Source organism: Cimex lectularius, unplaced genomic scaffold, assembly GCF_000648675.2.
Source record: "Cimex lectularius strain Harlan isolate CLEC.00 unplaced genomic scaffold, Clec_2.1 scaffold51, whole genome shotgun sequence".
In the NCBI taxonomy this organism is placed as follows: domain Eukaryota; kingdom Metazoa; phylum Arthropoda; class Insecta; order Hemiptera; family Cimicidae; genus Cimex; species Cimex lectularius.
Genome location: NW_019392674.1, coordinates 1,972,694 through 1,994,973, shown reverse-complemented (window position 1 = coordinate 1,994,973; position 22,280 = coordinate 1,972,694). Strand labels below are relative to the sequence as shown.

The window sequence follows — 22,280 nt, the reverse complement described above, 5'->3', positions numbered from 1 at the left end:
GAATTTCAACGGTGCTATTAGATTTTCAGAGAAATGTTTAGATTAAAAGATATCACGATTTTCCGACGCCAGGACGTGATATCTTTCAAAATCGATAAAAAGCGAAATTACTCTGAAATGGTTGAGAATCGGACCATGGACAATATGAACTTTTTTGTTCATTTTAGGGTGAAGAATCTACTGGAGAAGTTTGTAGCACGAGTAGCAATTCACCCTGTATATATATATATATATCCATGATAGAGGGGGAACGATAGTGCTTGCGGGTGAATGAGCAGTGGTTACAGTTGATTCAAGTTATTATTTTCTGTTTAATTTTAATTGTTTTTGTTAATTTTTTAATTCGACATGATATGTAAAACGCCGTTGGTCCGGGGTGGGCGAAAAGTTAGGGAACCGTGGGTGATTTGTAGCTTTCCTCGCCCACCCACATACGCATACGTCGACCTTACAAGCACTGGACACAATTAGCTTCTGTCCTGTTGCCACGGGTGATAAATGCTTTAACATGGCGACGATCCGAAAAGACCGGCTCTCAGAGGAAAGGTGTTTAATTAACGATGTAGGCTATTTTAAAGACAATTGAATTACAGCGGTCATTTTGAAATGCCCGCTTTCTAACCGTTTAAAGTTATTCAATTGTTTACCTTTAAATAGATTTTCCAATGTCGGTAGGAGGTTTTCTTGTGAATCCAGTTGTTCGCGAGGATTCCTTTCATTAAAACCTTTTTCGAATTCAATAAAACAAAAAAATTGTGAAATGGTAAAATTTTTAATTTATTACGTTGATTTGAAAAAAAAATCATCTTATTTATATGGCTAATAATGTTTTCTTTAATTTTTATTGTCTGCAATGAATACATACATTATATATTAATATCTATGTTAAGTTATTTGAATTATATCTGATACGCTGTTGTCTAGATGATTTGAAGAATAATATTTTTTTTGTTATGTTTTAGACACCCAAAGGGTTGTCACTCGATTCGGTGTACAAAATTATGATAATCACATTATTTCCGTCAGTATAGACACCAATTATTTTATCGGGGAAGTGGGCGAGAAACTGACAATCTTTGCGTAGGTTTTGATATGTGCAAAAATGATCATTTTTCGAATTAGTAATGGTGTCTTGTTATGTGCTAATTTATAACTGAAAATTATTTGTCAGCGTAATATAAAACTGAGTGTTGAATGTAAACAATTTGAAAAAACTAATATAAGTCCAACCCGATACTATAAAATTTATGTTTTCTTGAATTTTTAAAATTATTTTCTAATCTAACAAAATTTACAGTAGCAAAGTAAAAATTTATATCGGATACAAGAATTTTACTATGTAACAAAAAATGTATTTTCCATACATGTTACACGTCGCTTAAGGTTATTTAATGTTCGTGGGCGTACTTGCTATGGGTTGATTAAAACGTCTGGTATTCTGTACTGGTGTTTTCTTAGAACAAAACCAATTACCTTAAAAATTGTTGTTTATGTGGAATATTTTAATTTTGAAAATACTGATAGAACGGGAATCAAGAAAATACCTAAATGCTGACAGCAAAAGAAAATGCAAATAATAAAATTAAAATTCGTAATGAACCCATATAAAAATATTTAATGAAAATTAATTAAAATTTATTAAAGAAATTTGTACAAATTATTTTACTTTAACCCAATCTGTAGCTACACGTATATTATCTCTGATAAAAAAATTATTATATTTATTTGATACAACTACAAATAGTTAAGTAAATATGGTCGTGTATGTTGAAATTGTCATTTATGTGTTTGTAGGAGAAATTGCCCAGTGGCACCACTCTTTCACACTGAAACTTTTTCAATCTTCACTCAATGAGAAGGTCTCGGGGTCACTTTCGCTTCAATCGTCTTGGAGGAATTTCGGATAAGTTTCGAAGTGATAACTGTCGTAATAATATATTATTGTGTATGTTCAGTGTTTGATGCAAATTTTTTACAGCGGGTTTTAACGAGTTCATATACAAACGGGCTGTGTAGGTCGTTATGAATTATGTAATTGGAAACATAAAAAGGAGCATTGATAATTTGACGAGATTGGATTGATTGGAGACGGTGGGAATTGTAATCCTTGAGCCCTCGTTTCAAACCGTACACCCGGAGAGGTCTTATCATTGTCGTGTAAATTAAAAGTTTGTTTTCAATGTCTAGGTTTGATCGTGAGTCAAGCAATACTAAAACAAAAAATTAGACATTACGCCATACTTAATATTTTTGTTGTCAAATATACTGGTCATATTTGATTTACTACTGTACATATGATTTTATTGACTTTGCAATGAATACGACCCTCATAACTCCCGTGGAATGTTTCTTGAATCTACCAACACATAATATTTTTATCCAGAGAGAGGCTACAGCCACAACCCTCAATCTTATGCAAGAACAAGGACTAATAACCTACTTGCCAAAAAGAGCAGTTACATTTTAAGGATAAATTTCATAAAATCTATTATGTATGACTGTCTATGCCTGCTTCCAAAATGCACATTTGATAAAAATTTCAAATTTAAAGAACTGAGATAGATTAGACTAGAACAAAAGTTACAGACACAAAAAATTCCACCACTTCACACAAGACACCAACTTCCTATCTCAACCCCACCTTTTGAATTTTCCCTCCTTTTTGCCATTTTTCAACTAAAACTGTTTTTTATCTCAACTAAAAACCTTAATTAATTGTAATATATTAATTGGTCAAGTGGACCACGAAATTAGTGAATTTATTTCTATCAATTAATTAATCTTTATGTAAGGTAAGTGGTCACGATAGCTCAAGTGGTAGAGCAGCGGCGTATCTAGCCGAAGATCGTGGGTTCGACTCCCGCTCGTGCCATTGACTTTTTTATCTCAACTAAAAACCTTAATTAATTGCAACTGAAAGAAGTTATTTGGTGAATCGGACGACGAAATATAATGGATTTAATATTTAAAGGAAGTATAGCTTCACTAAAGCCCTCCGTGGTCATTTATTTGTCGCCGAGAATCGAATCGTGAATACACGACGTTTGAAAAATGGAAAAAAAGAGGGAAAATTCGAAAGGTAGGTTGAAATGGGAAGTTGGTGTCCGTGTGGATCGAAGCCACGATAGCTGAAGTGGTTAGAGCAGTGGCGTATTTAGCCGAAGATCGTGAGTTCGAATCCCGCTCGTGGCACCAGCTTTTTCATTTCAAACAATACCTTACATAAAGATTAATTAATTAAAAGAAGTTATTTGGTCAATCGGACCACAAAATATAATATATTTATTTTAAACCTTAAGAACAGTTGTAAAGACGCCTTCTTTTCATTTTAGCATTAATTAATTAATCGTTATGTAAGGTATTGATTGAAATGAAAAACCTAGTGCCTCGAGCGGAATTCGAACCCACGACGCAAATACCCCGCTGCTTGGGTACCGGGTACACTTGAGCCATCGTGACTTCAATCCAATTACCTTACATAAAGATTAATTAATTGAAAGAAGTTATTTGGTCAATCGGACCACGAAATATAATGGATTAAGCGTTAATGTTCTTTCAAATTTGTAATTAAATTTTCACTGTCTTCATGAAGAATCCCTTGAAGATTTGGTAATGGAACATATTTATTTCTTCGGCGAAAGAACCGTATCAATGGACAGATGCATCAGATTGCTCAACGGACCAGATTGGACAGACTTAGTGAATTATGCTAAAGCGGCCTGGGCCTATCGAAGGCTAATATTAAACGAATTTAATTAGTAATTCTTCTCTCTTCTTCTCTTTTACTCCCAATTTCTTTTCCTCCGCTCTTTCCCTTGATATTTGGTGTTTCTGTTTCTCCGGTCTCAGCTCCGCTAATTGATTTTTAATTCTCAGTTTTGTGTCCTTTTGATTTGGTATTTTGTTATAGATGTTACACTTAGCATAGACTTAGTTTAATGCATTTGTACGTTTATTTTACAGGATTAGTCAATAATTAATCCAAGCCCCGGCAGACGGTTACCTTGCCGTATTAAGTTTATTTTCTTGTTTGAATTATATGTAAATTTTCTTTTTTCTTCTTGTGTGCAATAAACTTATTATTATTATTATTATTATTATTATTATTATTATTATTATATTTATTTCTACTACCGTTTAGTTTTTCGCTTATTTATTTTTCTTAGTTTAGTTTCTTGTTTGTTGGAAACTGTTATTATGTGAGTACATTTCTTAACAAAAATAACTACACGGCCTCTTTCAATTATTGATGTCACGCAATTGCGTTTTTTTACGAGCGTACTTCATATGAATCCTCGAGGTACTGGTGTTTTATAATATAAAAAGCCCACTTATTGTCGGGTTCCAGTGCAGGACCGCTGGAATCGAACCCGTGACCTTTACAGTGATGAGCGCCGGGTCAACGCCTAGACCGTTGCCGCCACCGGCGCCCCCACCCACAGAACGTTTTGAAAGTTAAGGTTATATTCGTGTTAAATAAATTTGAGTGGTTTGTTTTCAAAAACCGCTGAGAAACGATTTCAAACTCTTCAAAACATAATTTATATTCGCAGTGAGTTACGCTTGAATACAAAACTGCTTAGCGTCAGAGTTTAACCGTAGTCGGAATATTTACTGAACAGGCCGAGTAAGATAGCAGGCCGAGAGGGCAAACATTAACGTTAAAAGTTACCGAGTAACACGAAGGTACTCGACAACTTTCTTGAGATGTTTGTCTGTCAAGTCGGCGAGCTTTACTCTCGCTGAGTGTTGGGTAACTTTCTGATTCCTGTGACATCGGCTGAGAAAGGGAGCGTGATGTTCACCTGGGATAAACTTTACACATTTCTTTCTCTATTTGATTTGGAATTTGTCCAAAAGTGTAACGGATCGGATTATAATAGATTGGTGGGATCAGGACAGTTGTTTTAGACCTTGTGAGAAGAAATAAAAAATAAACCACAGCAAAAAAATACAAATAAACACCTTTTTTCTATTTTTTGAAATAGATAATACAGAATAAATTCCTTTTTTTTAATTAAAAATAAATAACACAAAATAAATACCTTTTATATATTAAAAATGAATAATAACGATTAAAAGCTTTTTAAAAAAATTAAAAATTAAAAATACTAAACCAATACTTTTCTTCAATTAAAATTAATGACATTGAGCCGGCAACAATAATGAAAATCAATTGACAGAAATAAAATAATGAAAATAAAAATGTTCTTTGGGACAAGTGATTACCCTGCCAGTGCAGCTCGATGAAAGTCGAAGGTAAATAGCTGTCGAACTGAATCGAAGCCGGTTGCCCAGTCCGATGTGCCAGAAAGATCTCCTCTGTCCAGAAAAAAGCCGTTGAATCCAGAAATGTATATATTTTGTCGTCCCGGGGCGAAAAAGGCGAGAGCGCAAAACCGCAAAGGCGAGAAGCAACGTTTCAGGACGCCACGCGTTCCTCGTCTGCCGGAGCCGCCGCGCATCAAACGAATTCTGGTGCACTCGCGCTCCAATTTGAAAGTTGTTATAGGATCAATTAGAGGATTTTTATATAATTTTGTGTTTTTTGTTTTAGGAAAGAAAGAAAGCGTCTCGCCGCGAGCTGCAGGCGAATTATGGTACTCGAATTTCGACGAGTACCAAAGGCTTACAGAGCCAACGTTTGACAACAATACGGTTGTCAATAATACGGTCCAGCTGGGCGGCACTGCCTTTCTCCATTGCAGAGTTCGAAACCTCGGCGAAAGAACGGTACGTAAATAAATTACATTAATTATAAGATAAAACTGTTATGTTTAAACCAATCGGCAAGAAAAACGAAAAATTGATTTAAAGAATTATAAAGGAGTTATTTACAATTAAAACGCAAAATAAAACGATGATAGCTATAAATCACAACTAGAATAGAATGGTAATAGCCCATCTATTATCTGCTGACTACATTGTTTCTTTAGGGTGGTCATAAATCCAACGCTCTTTATTCAATGTCTGAATACTTCTTGTCATGGAATAAGTATGGAAATATTTTTGTATCTCGATTTAGACAGTATTTTTAGATCTAATTGGAAGTGTCAAAAAAAAAAAAATACACTTTTTGCCAACGTATTATTAGTTTCTGTTTATCCGTACTTAAAAATCACATTTCACAAATGTATTCTCATTATACTCTACAATATAAAACAATTGAAATTTATTCGTCTTCTCTTAATCTTATTTCTTTTCTAGCTCGTTTTATCTCTTTCATTTTCTCTCTCATACTTTCGCTTTTTTTCATTCTATCTCCCATTATCTATCTAACCAACTCACAAATCTCGCTTTGTACATATATATTAATCTCTACGTATACATTTTTCTCCTTAGTATGTAATTATGAATGATTGTTATTGTTTATTTTCTAACGTAACTTTTGATATTTACTAAAAAGTATACGGTATAATTATGATAATTCCCATCCAGAAAATTTGTAATTCTAATTTTTCTCTAGCCGACATGCGCTGATCTTCATAAAAAACAATTCATTTTGTCCCTTCGATATTCGTATAAATTTTGGTTTTTAAGGCTGTTGCAAATCGTAATTTTTATTTAATAGTAAATTTTTATTATAGTAAGACTTAAGCACTCTCAGCATCCCAAAGTTTGTAGTGTTAACCACTCGGACACTTCTGCCTCAAAACAGATTTATTAAAAGCATTATATGGTCTCATAAGATTTTAAATATGCCTTTAGTTAATGAAGTATTGTTTTTCGTCTCAATATGACAGAAAATATATTAACATTAAATTTTTTAATATTACTGTACAAATCGTCTTTTCAACAACAGTCTTTAATATATGAATTTATTTTTGCTAAAATTAAAAGGAAAGTAAAACGAGCGTTTGTAATTAACAAAACGTACATTCGTGAAAAAGTTTGCAACAAATTTAAAAAATAAAATATTTCTTTTTTTTAAATTTTGTAGTATTTTACAACTACCTCCAAATAGGTAACATGTAATAATGGAAAAGGAAATGTATACAAAATTAAAAACAACAGTGGGGAAAAGGCCCGTTGCTAATACTTCAATGATAATGAAATGTCTGTTTAATTGATCTTTGTGCCATTATCACTTTCACTGTCGTTATCTTCATCAATTCTTAGGAAATCTCACGATTATCGTTTTTTCAGTTGGCGAAGAGAGTTCAAAGAAATTCGTTGGAATTCGAGGTTTCTGATGAGCTGATTTACGGTGGTTGGGAGAATTTCGTGAAATTTGCGGTAACCGAAACGGATTTCATCTTGAACAAAATGGCTACTAAATCCTGTATGTGTAGTTAGGTCGGATACATAAAATGCATCAGCTAGTATTTTTCGTAGAATTAAGGATATGGCATTTGGAATTTGGTGGATATCGGAATGTTTGGATCACACTTCCTTAGGTCCATATCAGCTAAACTATGGTGTTGCAAGCATCCTTTTATTTTTTATAGTAAAATCACAACGTTTGTCGTGAAGTTTTGTATGAGCTCTGAATCGTGTCAAACTCCTGACATTTCTATTATACCTAAAAATAAAATGATAAATTCCTAATTCATTTTAATAACATGCTTAATGTGGGGACTAGACCACTACCGCCAGGAACACTATGGGTCGAGAATGTATAAAGTGGGACTTGACTTCGATTACTTGGAAACACCGATAAATGAGTATGTAGTAAGTGATAGTAAGAAGTGGGGTCAATGATGTGAGAAATGCACTATTCTTTCGTTGACTGTCGCGGGTTCGATCCCTACCTTATACACTGGTGTTTTTAGCAAAGCGCGGTTAGTAAATCCTTGCAAGCATACTAAAAATATTTCATTTAAATTTAATGTTTTAATTTCCTCGCTGTTAATGTTGGCTGAAAGGAACGCTAGCTTGCCTTTTTTTAAGCAAAAAGTCAAGATTTATACATTTATGAACATTTTGAAGAAAGCTTAAGAACTTAAATGCGTCACTATTCTAAACGATCCAATCTTCCAAGTTTAAATCGTTCTTGGCTCAGAAGAATTGCAAATGTCCTAACAGTTAATTGCAAACTTAATGGCCCACTTATTTTTGTCCCTATGTCAAAAGTGGTTCAACTCTTCCAGTCCTTTTTCACTCTAACGCAGAAACATGTGAAATTTATCTCCCAGCCACTTATTACGGGAGGCAGAGTTGAATTTATGCCTGGAATCCCTCCGTTCGCCTTGGAAAATAACAATTCCGAGAGATTTTCCTCAAACGCCCGAAACGGGAGAAAACGGGAGATGCTCGTAAAAGTTCCCTATTTGCCAACCCGGGGCCATAACCGACCGAAGGAATGTGAAGCATTAATTCGCTCAAATACCAATATCTATACCTTGTTGATTAGTATTGCGCATACCGTTCAGTATACATCAAGGAAAAAATTTCAAATTTAAAACATAATCATCAACATGCTGAAAAATGCATTTTCATGTGATCGAATCAAACAAGGTGTCGAATAGTCAGAGACTGCTTATCAAATTTATATTGCAATTACAATTACTACGACATGGGGAAAAAAACGTATAATCGAAATTATTAGATAGCATTGATGATTCTTCAAAATTCAGTATATCCTCGCTCTTTGTCACGTTTCGAATACTCCGTCTTATAATCCAACATTCTTCTCACGCTTGCCTACTGAATACAATGTTAAATATCAATAAGTACTAAGAATAAATTTTTGCGAATTTGATATTTTCAAACAAGGCAATAAACGTACTTGTACATACAAGGCCAATCAATAATCGATTGTGAACCGTTTCGTACGAACTGCAGATTCAATAGCATACATATAATCCAAAAATAACCAACTGTACTTAGAAGAAAAAATATAAATTATCTCTTATCCGCCATACGTAATCAAACAATTGAACGATATTATCGTTTTTCTGCCTTTTATATAAGAAATAATTGCATTATATTAACACACTAGGATTTCTATCAATTTTAAAATTATTTGTAAAATCTTACGGCTGAAAAAAATTTATCTTATATTTGAAATATACGACTATTTATTATATCAAATTTATTTTACCGGCCTGGTTTTTGTTGAGTATTTCTCTTACATCTGCTCGTTGGGTTGTGACAACTGTACTGTACGTCTGTTAAATTATCGAAGAGTTTCTGGGGCATATCAAACAAAAAGGATTGGTTCGTTCGTCGCGACATGAAATATGTATGTACGTCCATTGTTCTCTTAACCCACTTGTAAGAAAAAACTGTATATAAATAACAAATGTGGACCTCCCGCTGAAGATTTTTTCTTACTCCTCAAGTGAACACATGCTTTTCGATCTACTCCATGGTGAAATAATATAGAAAATAAAAATGTGCAGTATACAGTGACCGTTAATTAATGATTATATGGAGATCGTGAGATGCGATTTTGTGTTATGTAATATAAGAAAAATATTTTCTTTATTGTGCCAACGTTTCAATTCTATATAGATCATCTTCAGAGCCCGGAATTTACAAACATTGTTTAAATTATACATTGTATAAATTCATTTTCACATCTTACATGTATTTTTATTATCTAAACAATGTTTGTAAATCCGAGGCCCTGAAGATGATCTAAATAAATATCGAAACCTTGGCAATATAAACAAAATGTTTTTCTAAACCTACATCACACAAGACCCTATCTTACGATCTCCAAGCAATCATCAAAAATAGAACAAAATATCAGAGAGAAAGAGAAAAAGAGAGGAGAGGAGAGAGAGAGAGAGAGAGAGAGAGAGAGAGAGAGAGAGAGATAGAGAGAGAGAGAATAATTTCCTAGAAAATCGAGAAGTTGATCATAGTGAAAATTGAAATACAATTAATTTTTTATGGTTCCCAGAACCTCTTCTCATCGCCGACGGGAAAAAAGAGAGGAAATTATTTTCTTTTGTACTTTTAATTAGTGGCAATATAAACAAAATGTTAAGTGATGATCACTTTAAGGTAAAGTTCCCGCGTTCGAATCCAGCGGTTCTACATTCGAACCCGACATACTTACAAATGTTTTTTTTTCAAAAATACCGGCACCCTGAGGATTTATATGACCTCTCCTGTTGCGAACCTTTGTAAAAAAAGTATAAACAATCCAATGAAGAAAAGGAAGAAATATATAAACATAACATTATTATGAAAGAAAGAAATTGGTGGTCGAAGAACGTTACAATGAAAGAAAGGACGATCATCCATAAAGGAAGAATAAAAAGAGAGGTAATGGGACTGGTTGGGAAGAAGTTTTGTACAATTATAAAAGTAACCCTTCACGTCGTCCTTCAAACTTCACGATCCCGAACATCAGTAAATTGCACTTGTTTCTCGAACTTTCTGATACCGCACTTTCCTTTTGCGTTAACTTTTCAATCGGAAGGATTTTCATGTGTTGCATCGCTCATCCCAATTAGTTTTTCGACCGGACCGGCAGGGAACGAAACGCGAAAAATATCCGGAGCCGAAAATAATACGCGAATTACCTTTGTGTTTTCCCACATGTTGTGCGGAAGGCACGCAAGGCCGGCACGAATCCCCCTAGGCACGAAGACACAAATCTACGCTGAAGAAAAAAAAATTGCTAAAACTCTCGGTTTTGTTTTCTTACCATTTGCCACACGTCGCGATTAAAAACGAGATCGTGGCCTCGAGGCATTTCTTAAATATTTTAATTCATAAACAATCATTGACAAATGCGGAATAGTGACAGCCTTGTGTCTTGGAAATGTGACTCTCTCCTTTACTATGCTTTTATTTTTTAATTAGACTTTTTTTTAAAGTCCACCCCACTTGCTATCTAGGAATTACTTGCCCCTATTGTAATTACTGTGTCATTCCCATAATTAAGAAATTAAGAAATCATTACAATAAACAAAAACAAATCAAGAAAAAATATACATTCTGGTAAATAAGTAATGTTATATTATGAATAATCCTTCAATTAATTAAGGTTTTTTAGTTGAGATAAAAAAGACACTGTCCCGAGCGGGATTCGAACCCTCGACCTTCGGCTAGATACGTCACTACTGTACCACTTGAGTTATCGTAACATGGTCAAGCGGACCACGAAAATTAGTGAATTCAATAAATTAAATGAAGTATATCTTTACTAAAGCTCTCCGTGGCCATTTCATTTGTCGCCGAGAATCAAATAGATTACACGTCATTTGAATAATGGCAAAAAGGAGGGAAAATTCAAAAGGAGGGGTTGAGATGGGAAGTTAGTGTCTGAGTGGATGGAAGTCACGATAGTTCAAGTGGTAGAGCAACGTATCTAGCCGAAGGCCGTGAGTTCGAATCCCGCGCGTGACACTGATTTTTTATCTCAACTAAAACTCCTTAATTAATTGAAAGATATTAATTGATCAAGCGGACCACAAAAATTAGTGAATTATGAATAATGATGAGGTTATCTATCATGATGCCTCATAGACTAACAAAATTACGAAGAAAAGAGAGTTGGTTACCGTTATATGATATATCAATCTTGGCTGGAAAATCAATAAAAAAATATTATAAGGTTTAAAGAAATGCCAAGTGAAGAAATATATGGCTGATGATTACGTAAATGATTACGTAAAAATCGACCCTTAAAAACATAATAATATTAATATTAATGATAATAATAAACAAATTCTATTCCTTAAATACGGCGAACCGAGGCTACACTGCAATGCTGGCCGAACTGGTATGCGGGTTTCATAAAAATCCGGATGGTCTTGAAAATATTAGAACATAATTACTAAAACTATGCTCTCATAGAATTATACAAGAGCTTCAGTACATTACTATTTATGTAAATTAAATATTTAAAATTCAGTGATTATTTGATGTTTAGTATTTTCAGATATTTGAACTCATTTTTTTTTATTATCTCACTTTTATTTGGTTATTTTGTGTTTATTGATCGTGAATGACGTCTCTCATGTTATGTTCATCCTTTCATATTACATCATCATGAGAAAATATGTTAAGAGAGCCGCTTTATCTATGGAAATATATATAATGTAAATACAACTCTATATAATTATTTCAGGTATTATTTCATATATTTTATAGCAACGTAGCATGCTTGCAGTATGAAATGTGTTATTCGGGAACATTATTGCGCCATTTTTTTTATATATACAACCAAGCTTCATAACGCTTTTACGTCACTATGTACTTTCAGTCACTTCATTGTACTTTCTTTTAACCTATTTTCAGAAATCCTATAAAAAGGCTCAATGTGAAAGTTAAGAGCTCTGCCATTTTCTGTGGTCTTCATTTTTCACCAGGCAGGCTTTCAAGATCAAAAGGGTAAAACTTTACGGACCAGTAAATGGTTATACTTGCGCAGAGTCGATAATATACTATTCTGTTCAATCAGGTCTACTAAAAACTAAAATAAAATCCAAAACAATAAAAAGCTCCGGTCCGCTAGTACTATTTCCCTCTCCGAACACGTCTCAGATTAACGTGTACCATTTCTGAAAAATTCTGAGTCAGTCCACGGAAAATTTCCTGTTGACTGCCTCTGTAAAATAAAAGACAGCAGTGCCCTTTTGAACTTGCGAATAACGCTTCTTCAGGGATAAAAATCGATTTAGTTTTTGAAGAATTTTTTAACAAGGCGGATCAGAGGATAGTTTTCAATTTTGTGTCCGTAAAGTTATTAAGGAAATATAAATAATTCTGTATTTCTGAGAAAATACAAACTGTATCGACCACTTATTTTAGATCTTCGAGAAAACTATGGCGTTACCATTAACATGTTCTGTCTATAACCCTTATTTTTGAACCAAGAGAATGTTACTTGAAATAGAAACACCCTGTATATGTTCCAAAAGAAGCTTATTTTAGTTGTAGATGATAATGATGACTGAGATAGTTTCTCAATTTATTGAAATAACATACCATAAATGATTTTCCTCTAAAGTTCGTATATATGACAACATGGAGAATGGACAACCTGAGGCTATCAATTTTGATCCAACTCCAGTCAATATACAAACTCTCCTTCCTCTACGAATTGTTTATCCAACAAAATCTTATATCGTAAGGGAAAGATAGCCCATAATTTTATTTCAGTCCACGACCTTTTCATCGATCCCCTTGAATCTTCTTATAACTCAAAATGGATCTACTAATGTGGTATGATCCGGTTCCGTGTCGACCGTTCTGTTTTCCACGGTCTAAGAAAGAACATAATATGTTGGTGGAGTCTCATCCGTATTGACGGGGGCCTAGGAAAATATATTGGCCCTGTCAGTCCTTGAATAAATATCAGGGTGTCGCCCACACGGCTCTCTTCTAACCATCCCATCCCCAAGCCATCCCATGCGGCCCGACCCACTCTTCTCGCAAGCCTGTTCGGTCCGCAGACAGGTGTCGGTGGCAAGTTTAATTTTCTGAGTGAGTTTTCACCCCGTCCTCGCCACCTTGAATCGCACCCTGTCTGTTTTTTTTTTTTTTTTATATCATAACATATGCATACAAACCTTTATCATTAATGTGTGGTGATTAGTGTTTGTAAATCCCGTGCCCTGAAGATGCTCTCAATAAAGATCGAAACGTTGGCACGATAAAGAAAATCTTTTTCTGAAACCTACATCACACCAGACCGCATCTCACGATTTATGAACTTTATCATTAATGCTGATTATAAATGAGGAAAACATTGGGTTCTATGAAATGGCCGATTCACTTATTATATTGACCAAACAAAATTTGCAATTGGTATACTACTTGTAACATACATAAACAATGAGAAACATGGTGAAAAATTCTAACCATTTAAATTCAAATCATATTTGGATTAATTCAAGTATAAATAAATACTTTGTATGAAAGCACTTGGTTGAATAATTGAATGACAGTTGAAATTTGATAATACTAAAAATATGATTTGACAGAATTACTCCTTTTCGTTCAATCCAATTTTCATGGATAACATTTGTAATTTCAGTTACTTCAAAGATAAATAATAAAAAATACAATAAATATTTGGTAAAACAATAATAACTTCACAAATGAAATAACTAAAGAAATTGCAATTAATATGAAATCAGATTTGTCAGATATAATAACTTTTTCATTTTTTATACTTATTATTAAAATTACTAGTAATTCAAGTAAATCCAATTGAAATATGCGGAAGTTGTGCGCGCCGGGAAAAGGGTGGTTTTAGCCTGGATTCCAGGACACGTCGGACTGGAGGGGAACGAGAGAGCGGACCTGGTCACAGTGATGATGTTGAGACCACCCCGATTCGGCCTGACGACGTTAAGAGAATAGTGAAAAATATGATGTTAGACAAGTGGAAGCGTCGTTGGGCCGACTCGACTGACGCGTTGGTGTCCGTTAAGCCGACGGTCGACCGGTGGAGCACGGAGGGGATATTCCTAAGGGAAAGCGTTGTCCTGACCCGCCTGCGGATAGGCCACACTCGTGCGACTCATGGGTACCTGTTAGTTGGCGCGAGTCGACCTAGGTGCTCAGCATGTCAAGTAGACAGACTCACGGTGTCGCATGTGTTGGAGGAGTGTCGCAGCTTGGCTCTGTATACGGACCGAAATGGAATACCGCCGGGTTATAGAAGAATGCTCGAGCATGGCATCGAATTCAAGGACAAAGGTTTTAGGTTTCTAACAGATATTGGGATTATGGGTTGTATATAGAGGGGTATTTATTTTATAGGTTTAAGTTTAGCTTTAGTTTCTGGTAGAATAGAAGTATGTGGGCGGCGGTGCAGCATATTATTTCAAGGCTCCACCGCTGCTCCGGTAAACCGGTTCGGGGCGCAATATCGAGTACCCTCCGACCCGGATTCCAGACAGAGGATATGCATGTGTGATTGGGTTTGTATATAGCAGTATGTATGTATTTATTGTATGAGTGAGTATGAGAATGACTAGTTTTAGGGAACGTAAGGGCGCCGAAATGACCAAAGAAGTCGATGGCGCCCGACCAGAGCCCCACCTCGGAGTCGCTTATGCACCAAGGTGGGTGACTCCCCCTGATCCATCAGGGAGAGGCCAGAGGCCTCCTAGGAGGTCTCGCAATTCTAATTAATAATAATTAATACTAGTAATTTCTTTGATTTTAGCATAAATGAAATTGTTATTTAAAATGCAATTGACTTGACAATGCAAATAGAATATTAGTTAGTTGAAATTTGCTTTAATTTTGCACGAGTGACTACTTGATTTGCCCCTTTTTCCTTCAATTCAATTGCCTTGAAACAATATTTTTGTTAATTCTGGAATAATTAAATACTAAAAAATAACAGATTGACAAATAAAACAATTATTGAAGTCAAAATATATTATAAAATTAGATGTCTTTTTTAAAATTATATTATTATTATTATTTATAAGCTGTAATCTTTTCAATTTTAGCATAAAAAAATACGATGGTTTACAAACAATTGTCTTACAAATGGAATACTGGATGAAATTTTTATTTATTATAGCTGATTTGACCCTTTTATATTTCAAGGGACACTGATATAAATTTTATCCGCTACCATATTTTTGTTTATTGAAGTAGAAATAATCCGTCTGTAGCAAAACAATTGGTTCATAAATGTCAACAATGACAAATTTCAGAGGTGTAACCATTAAAGTTTTTAAGCACTGCTATGCTAGTACCGACATATCCTCTATAATATACGTTTTGCGATTATATACAGCTCAAAAATGTATAGGGATATTGCCAATTTCGTATTATTTACTACCTCTATCATTTTTATTTTATTTTTATTATAAATTGCATTAGCTTTTATTTAGGTTTTGCTGAAGGAAAATATAATAATGGATTTTGAACCCAATAAAAGGCTTAATTCCATAAAAACAAAATAATGTTTTTAATCAATTAATATCATGTACTATGTTTTCTGTTAGCTAAATTTTCTGTGCACTCCATAGATGCTGGGTCTGGTGACATTGTGGAAGGGGAAAATGGGAAATTCCCAGATTTCCTGAACATAGATGAACAACTCTCACTCGATGAGGTCTGACATTGTCATTCAAAAATCGCAAATCCCTGCCAATGAGTTCCCTGATTTAAGGGATTTATTCCTCGATAATTTCTGCGGTGAGGTTGCCTTCAATAATATGGAGTCCAGTTCGTCCTCCATTGTAAATTCCAGCGCATACCATTTCATGACTTCCTCCTAACTGCACTGAAGGAACTCATCTGCAAACATAACAGCATTCCAATTGGTGTTTTCTTCTAGGTGTTCGCTACACCATATTGCTGTTGCTGCAGGTATCGTATCATAGGGCAAGATGATGTGAGGCCAAATTCCCGATTAAGAATCTTTTTTTTTAAAGGTCTTGCCAAAACATCTTGTATTTCATCTATATCTACACCTGTCGGGTACTATGGAAAGGATCCCCCCCGCAGCATATTTCTGTCCTCCCTTAGCGTCGTAATGCACTGAGATCCACTACCAGGTCTCCTATTGGCACTTCCTGTCTCTCGGAATCGAGCTACAGCTCGGGAGACCTTGGTCTGAGAATACTCTGAAAACTGTTTTGCGATANCTTCCTTTAGTTAGAGAATAGCCATTTCGATTCTGCTGGTTTGGCTATCCGCCCCTTCATTGCCATGGTGTCCTTTATGTGCTGGATATCTGCTTAACGGTGACGTCGATGACGGATTCTCATCAATATTGCAAACTTCTTGTTGAAGTTGTCTTTCCCTGGTTAAAGAGAATACCACTGGATTGTAATGGAGAAAAAAATGACATCAGCATTAGTGATAATCCTTGTTCATCTTTTATTTGCTTAACAAAATTTGCATTAATTACCAACTAAAAGCCATCCAACGCAAGTGTTAGGTTTTACCTGATAGAAATTCACACAAATTTAATTGCACAATTAACTGTCAATAATGTCAAAGGTTTGCATTTGATATTAGAACACAAGGAGAACCATTGCCGAATGTTGTTACGGCTTTGGCATGTACAGGGATGCTTTCAAAGGTGGGCAATAACCACAACATAGAAATATTCAATGCCGTACTTTGGGTACTGGGTGCCGCCAGAAAATTAATTATTTCCTTTTCCCAATGAAATATTATTAATTTATAGTTAAACAGGATGTTACGATTTCCCAGAAGTCACTCTATCCTTTGAAATAAATTGCAAAAATCATAACTACATTTAACCAAATAATCCGAATGTCAAGTATTATATACTTAGATTTTTGAATTTAGCTTAATTTCACGTCAAATCTGCACGTGTATGTACATATATACATAAATGATTAGAGTTGAGCCTAACACGTCTTTCAGTCCACCGGCAATTCAAGCTTTCGTAATTTCGAATAAATTACCGGCAAACCCATCTCAGGTGTTCGGATTCCATACCATTCACCCAATTAAGGTAGTCCAGTACTCTTATATTCTTTTATTTTATAACTATCAACTCAATATCACACTCATATTTTATAACTAAACTAGTGGATGGAGTACTCAATATTCCGCCATCATCACGCTTACATTCACACTAATAAATGCACCCTCTCTAACAATCGCTCCGTACACAAAACTAACAGTGCTATATAAAATAAATCAACCCTGTTTCCTATAAAAATCGAAACAAGAGACTTAGATACTCGCTGACGTATTCAAGTGCGATTTTCATATCGGGTAGCATTCCAACACTCTCTTTGAATGGAACCAAAGAATTGCACCTTTCAATTAGGTGGGGCATCTCGCTACATTTCTCTACAACCTCACTATACGCCGATAACTATGTGTCGGGTGAAGATGAACCTTTTTTTACAAGGCAGAACCTCCAAGGGCCCGGGGGGGGTTAACAGTGCTCTTGATACGGGAGAGCTTTTTTTTTTTTAGCCCTCTGGGTATTTAAGTCCGGAGGTTGGAAATCAGCCGGCCCATCCACCTTTTAGTTACCCTCCAGATGTATGTTTCCGTTTTGCCTAGACACCCCGATTCTTTATATCTCTCAACGAGCCCCACGAGATGATGTTAGTGTTAGAGATATAAATTTACAAAATGTATTATTATTGATATTTATTTACAAATCGTGAGATGCGGTCTGGTGTGATGTAGGTTTCAGAAAAACATTTTCTTTATCGAGCCAACGTTTCGATCTTTATTGAGATCATCTTCAGGGCTCAAAGTGTTTGTCTTCTGTATAATTGTGCCATTCTTGCGTGTCGTGTCGAGAGTGCCCACACATTATTGATATTAGCATACATGTACATAACATACGTTTATAAAATAGGTTTACATGTTGGATTTAAATTCTAGTAAAAGAAAAAAACCGGCGTGGGAGTTATATGTTACGAAAAAAAGACATGTCATCACTTTTGTATATGTAGAACTTTGTTTTTATCCATCGCTTTTCAACCAAGTCATGCAAACTGTTTTCCTCCTTAACTTTCGGAAACTTTGAACATCTGTTCTTGAACGTTTAGAAACAATTGTATCTATTACTTTATTCATAACCAAAGTTAAAGCAAATAATAAATTCTTGTTTTATTGGACAACGCCGTAATGTATAAAAAATCTATAAATATGTATGCCTTCAATATCAGTTTAGTACTGTAAAACTTGATGTAAAAAATATTAATAAAAACAGTCTACATTTGACAAATCAATATCTTTTTTATGACTTCATCTTTTACGGGTTAGGGTTTGTTCGGTACTTACGGACTTAAACGTCCAGCGCTCGGGATCTCGCCGCGTGATAAATGAACTACCCTGGAGACAATGTTTTTGTTTAGTTTTACTAAGATTAAAAACAAACTTTTAACGGTGTTTAACCCCCAACCAACTTTGATTATTTTCAACTCGATAGACCGAAGTGATTTATAAACTCGATAAAATAAAAATTAAATTAACAATTAACTCAAATTCTTTGGGTTAACGTCAATTGAAGTCCATAATCTCCCGATTGTATACCGGATTGTAAATAAATTATATATGCTGCTTTGTATACTTTAATAAATTAAATACGCCTTTTATTTTCGGCAGATGAAGTAGTTTTCCGTGTATAAATAGTTGCTAAGGAAACAGAGCATTCATTAAACTCATAAAAAGAGTTGGGAGTTAATTTTAAAAATGTCACATTTTGTGCATTCAAATAAGAAAGGCCGAAATGAGTTTACTTTTATTTACAGCTAATTATGTTCACTCGCAAGAAAGAGTATTAATATGTAGACAAAAGAGGCTTAGAGACGGTATAAAGCGGCTTTTCTAAGTGGTATTAACTGCTATAAACTTCAGACCCACCGGTACACCTTTGTCCAGAGTTTGATTCTTAATCTTAAATTATTAGAGCGATCTGCAGCGCTAAAGCAATATAACACACAATAAAGTGAATCAATACTTTTGGAAAAATCGATCTAAGATAATATGCCGTACACAAATCTTAAAATGGGAAAGTTATTTATGTTAAACACCCAAAATTAGGAATGATGAAGCATGTTGGTAATTGAACAATAGTCATTCTTTTACAAAATCTCAAGGATTATTTGGCCCTTGTTTACAATATTACTGCAGAGGAGGTGCGCGTTATTGAATAGTTTGTTGCGAAGTGGAGAATAACTCATAAATTACAGTTAAATCACACTACTTCGATTTCCTCGCTCAGAAATTGCGTTGGGTTACTTCCGGATATTCGAGAGCATTTGGTATAAAATGTTTCGAACTAAGAAATTAAAATGAAGATCCAGTCTTTTATGAAAGCTTCTGCATCGATTTATTCTGGATTCGAAGAATTGCGATTTGAAGATAAAGGTGGTTAGTAAGGTTAGTAACGAAAAATATGGGCAATGGTTGGAAGTATTTTGGAGTTAAGAGACTAGGTTCTTTCGAGCGCTTTAGTCAAGGCGTCCATCATTCAGATTGGTTGTCGTAGTAATGTATTAATGTAATTACACGGCCTTTAGCTTGTGGAAGAGATTGTATATGTTGTCCAATATACAAATAAAATTTATTATTTTGAGACTGGTATAAGAGTTTCAAGTATTCTTTGTCAGAGTAAGTACCAATTAGCGAATGACATTTCTTACTAAGAGAAAAAGTTGCAGTAGTTTGGATAAAAGGTGATACAATAAAAGTGAAGGTTATTTGCTGGGTTTTTGTTCAATCTGATACTTCATTTTTTACCATTCGTCCGAGCTAAAAAGTAATTTAAGGCGGTTCCTGAAACGGCAATAGAGGATGTGGGTTAAATTATAGGATTCAATGTCGTCTGTAAATGTCTGCTGGGTATACCCGAACAATGATACTAAAGATGCTATAGAATTCCCACTTCGTCAATGTGGATGACCAAAGTACATCATGAGATGGTTGAAATAAGAAGTGAAACATAGACGAAACTATCAGTTTACTCTTTGAATTAAAAAACAAAACAATATAATATACGGGAAAACTTACTTAAAATCAATATAATTTGATCATTTAAAATCATTGATAACAGTTGCATTATTAACTATTAAAATTTTTTATTTTTAAGAAGCTTAAGATTTTTTGTAGAACTTGAACTTTAGAACGCAGTACTCTCCCCTTGCTTTCGACCTATTTTAAGGTCATAGAGGTCAAAGTCAGGTTAAATCAATATTAAACATTACACATTACATAATTAATTTATTATAAATGGTTTCAACTTTATTTAAAGATTATTTCTAGATCGTGAGCTGCACATTTACCTAAAGACTCAGTCTCAAAATTGGCAAACATTCTAACTGCCATTCTCTCTGTCTGTCTGTCTGTCTGTCTGTCTGTCTGTCTCTCTCTCTCTCTCTCTCTCTCTCTCTCTCTCTCTCTCTCTCTCTATCTATCTATTACCTCTATCTATCAACTCTCATTCTCTCTCTCTCTCTCTCTCTCTCTCTCTCTCTCTCTCTCTCTCTATCTATCTATCTATCTCTATCTCTTTCTTTCTCTGATTGTTTCTTTCCTTCTCTGTTTTTTCTTTCTTTCGTTCTTTCTTTTTTTCTTTCTTTCTAATTTCTTTCTAATTGTAGTATGAAAAATAAAAGTTTTGAATGAATTTTAGAAGTTAATCCCTAAATCAACGTTCTCGAAATACATTAGTACATTAGTTCTCGAAGATCGCTTGTTTCTATCTGGATTAGTGTATGTAGGAGTTTTATTTGGGCATGGAAGGTTAGAGCTTTTCTGCTTAGGCTCTGAGATTAAAGCGAAAAGTTGAGACCAAAATCTCCAATATTCACTCTTCCCCTGCCTTGTTTGGATTGGATTCAACTCCTTTGAAATAGGATCGTGTAAGTACAATTATATCGATTTAAAATTGTCTTATCGTTATTCGCAGTTTTTACTACTATAAAGAACTAATAATCACAACCTATTAATGAAAATATTTAAGATGATAATTATTGTTTTCTAATAATATTTTAAAGTCTTTCTTTTGATAGATTCCAACAGTGAGAAGTAAAAAACAGTTTTTAATGACAATTACTTATTTCAGTTTAATAGGCCAATAGTTCCTACATATTCGAAAATTGAAATAAATAAATGTAATTTAATTAATTGATTAATTATCAATGGGTCAGCCATGCGAGCTTAAATAAAATACAAGGAAACTGTTGATAAATGTCTTTTTAATTAAATAGCCAATGGATGTTTTTAATCAACTGAATGTAATCAAATTGTACATTTCTTTTGAAAGATATCAATCATTTTGATTGTCTAGGCTTTGTTAAAAGGCAACCGTATTTGTGTTCATTCATTGAAACATGGTAAATTCAATAGAGTTAAAACAATCATCTGTATTTCAAATTCGTTTGTTCAAACAAAAAATTCAACAGAATATGATGGAATATTTTTTTCTTTTCAATATTGCATTATATACACCCTTAACTCGGCATGCAAGAATTACACATATACACGGAAAACAAACACTTTGAGCCCTGAAGATGATCTCAATAAAGATCGAAACGTTGGCACGATAAAGAAAATGTTTTTCTCAAACCTACGTCACACCAGACCGCATTATTAGATTTATCTGATATTTACATCTACAAATATTGTATTAAGTAAATATGTTCATATATGATGAATTTGTCATTTATGTTTCTTGTTCCCGTTACCGCAAATTCACAATTCTACAGTAAATTAGCACATCAGAAACCTCGCATCCCGACGAATCCCTTCAAACCCTCCCCGCCGACTAAAGAGACATTGACAGCGAGATCTCCTAGGAAGTTATGATGATGATAGGGAAAGTGATAATACACAAGTATCAATTATTGGCAATAATCATCGGAGAAGTAGTTTTTCTTGAACTTAGCAAGGATAGAAAG

The 22,280-nt window shown here is 34.3% G+C and overlaps 1 protein-coding gene across 3 annotated transcripts in view; it reads left to right on the top strand.

Annotated features, from left to right (window-relative positions):
* LOC106662312 (neural cell adhesion molecule 1-like) overlaps positions 1–22,280 on the top strand; it is a 489,063-nt gene that overhangs the window by 146,525 nt on the left and 320,258 nt on the right. For all 3 annotated transcript variants that reach the window (XM_014386331.2, XM_014386329.2, XM_024225418.1), the window contains one exon: positions 5,558–5,733. In XM_014386331.2, the coding sequence (XP_014241817.1) occupies positions 5,558–5,733 (176 nt within the window). The remainder of the gene's footprint in view (positions 1–5,557; positions 5,734–22,280) is intronic.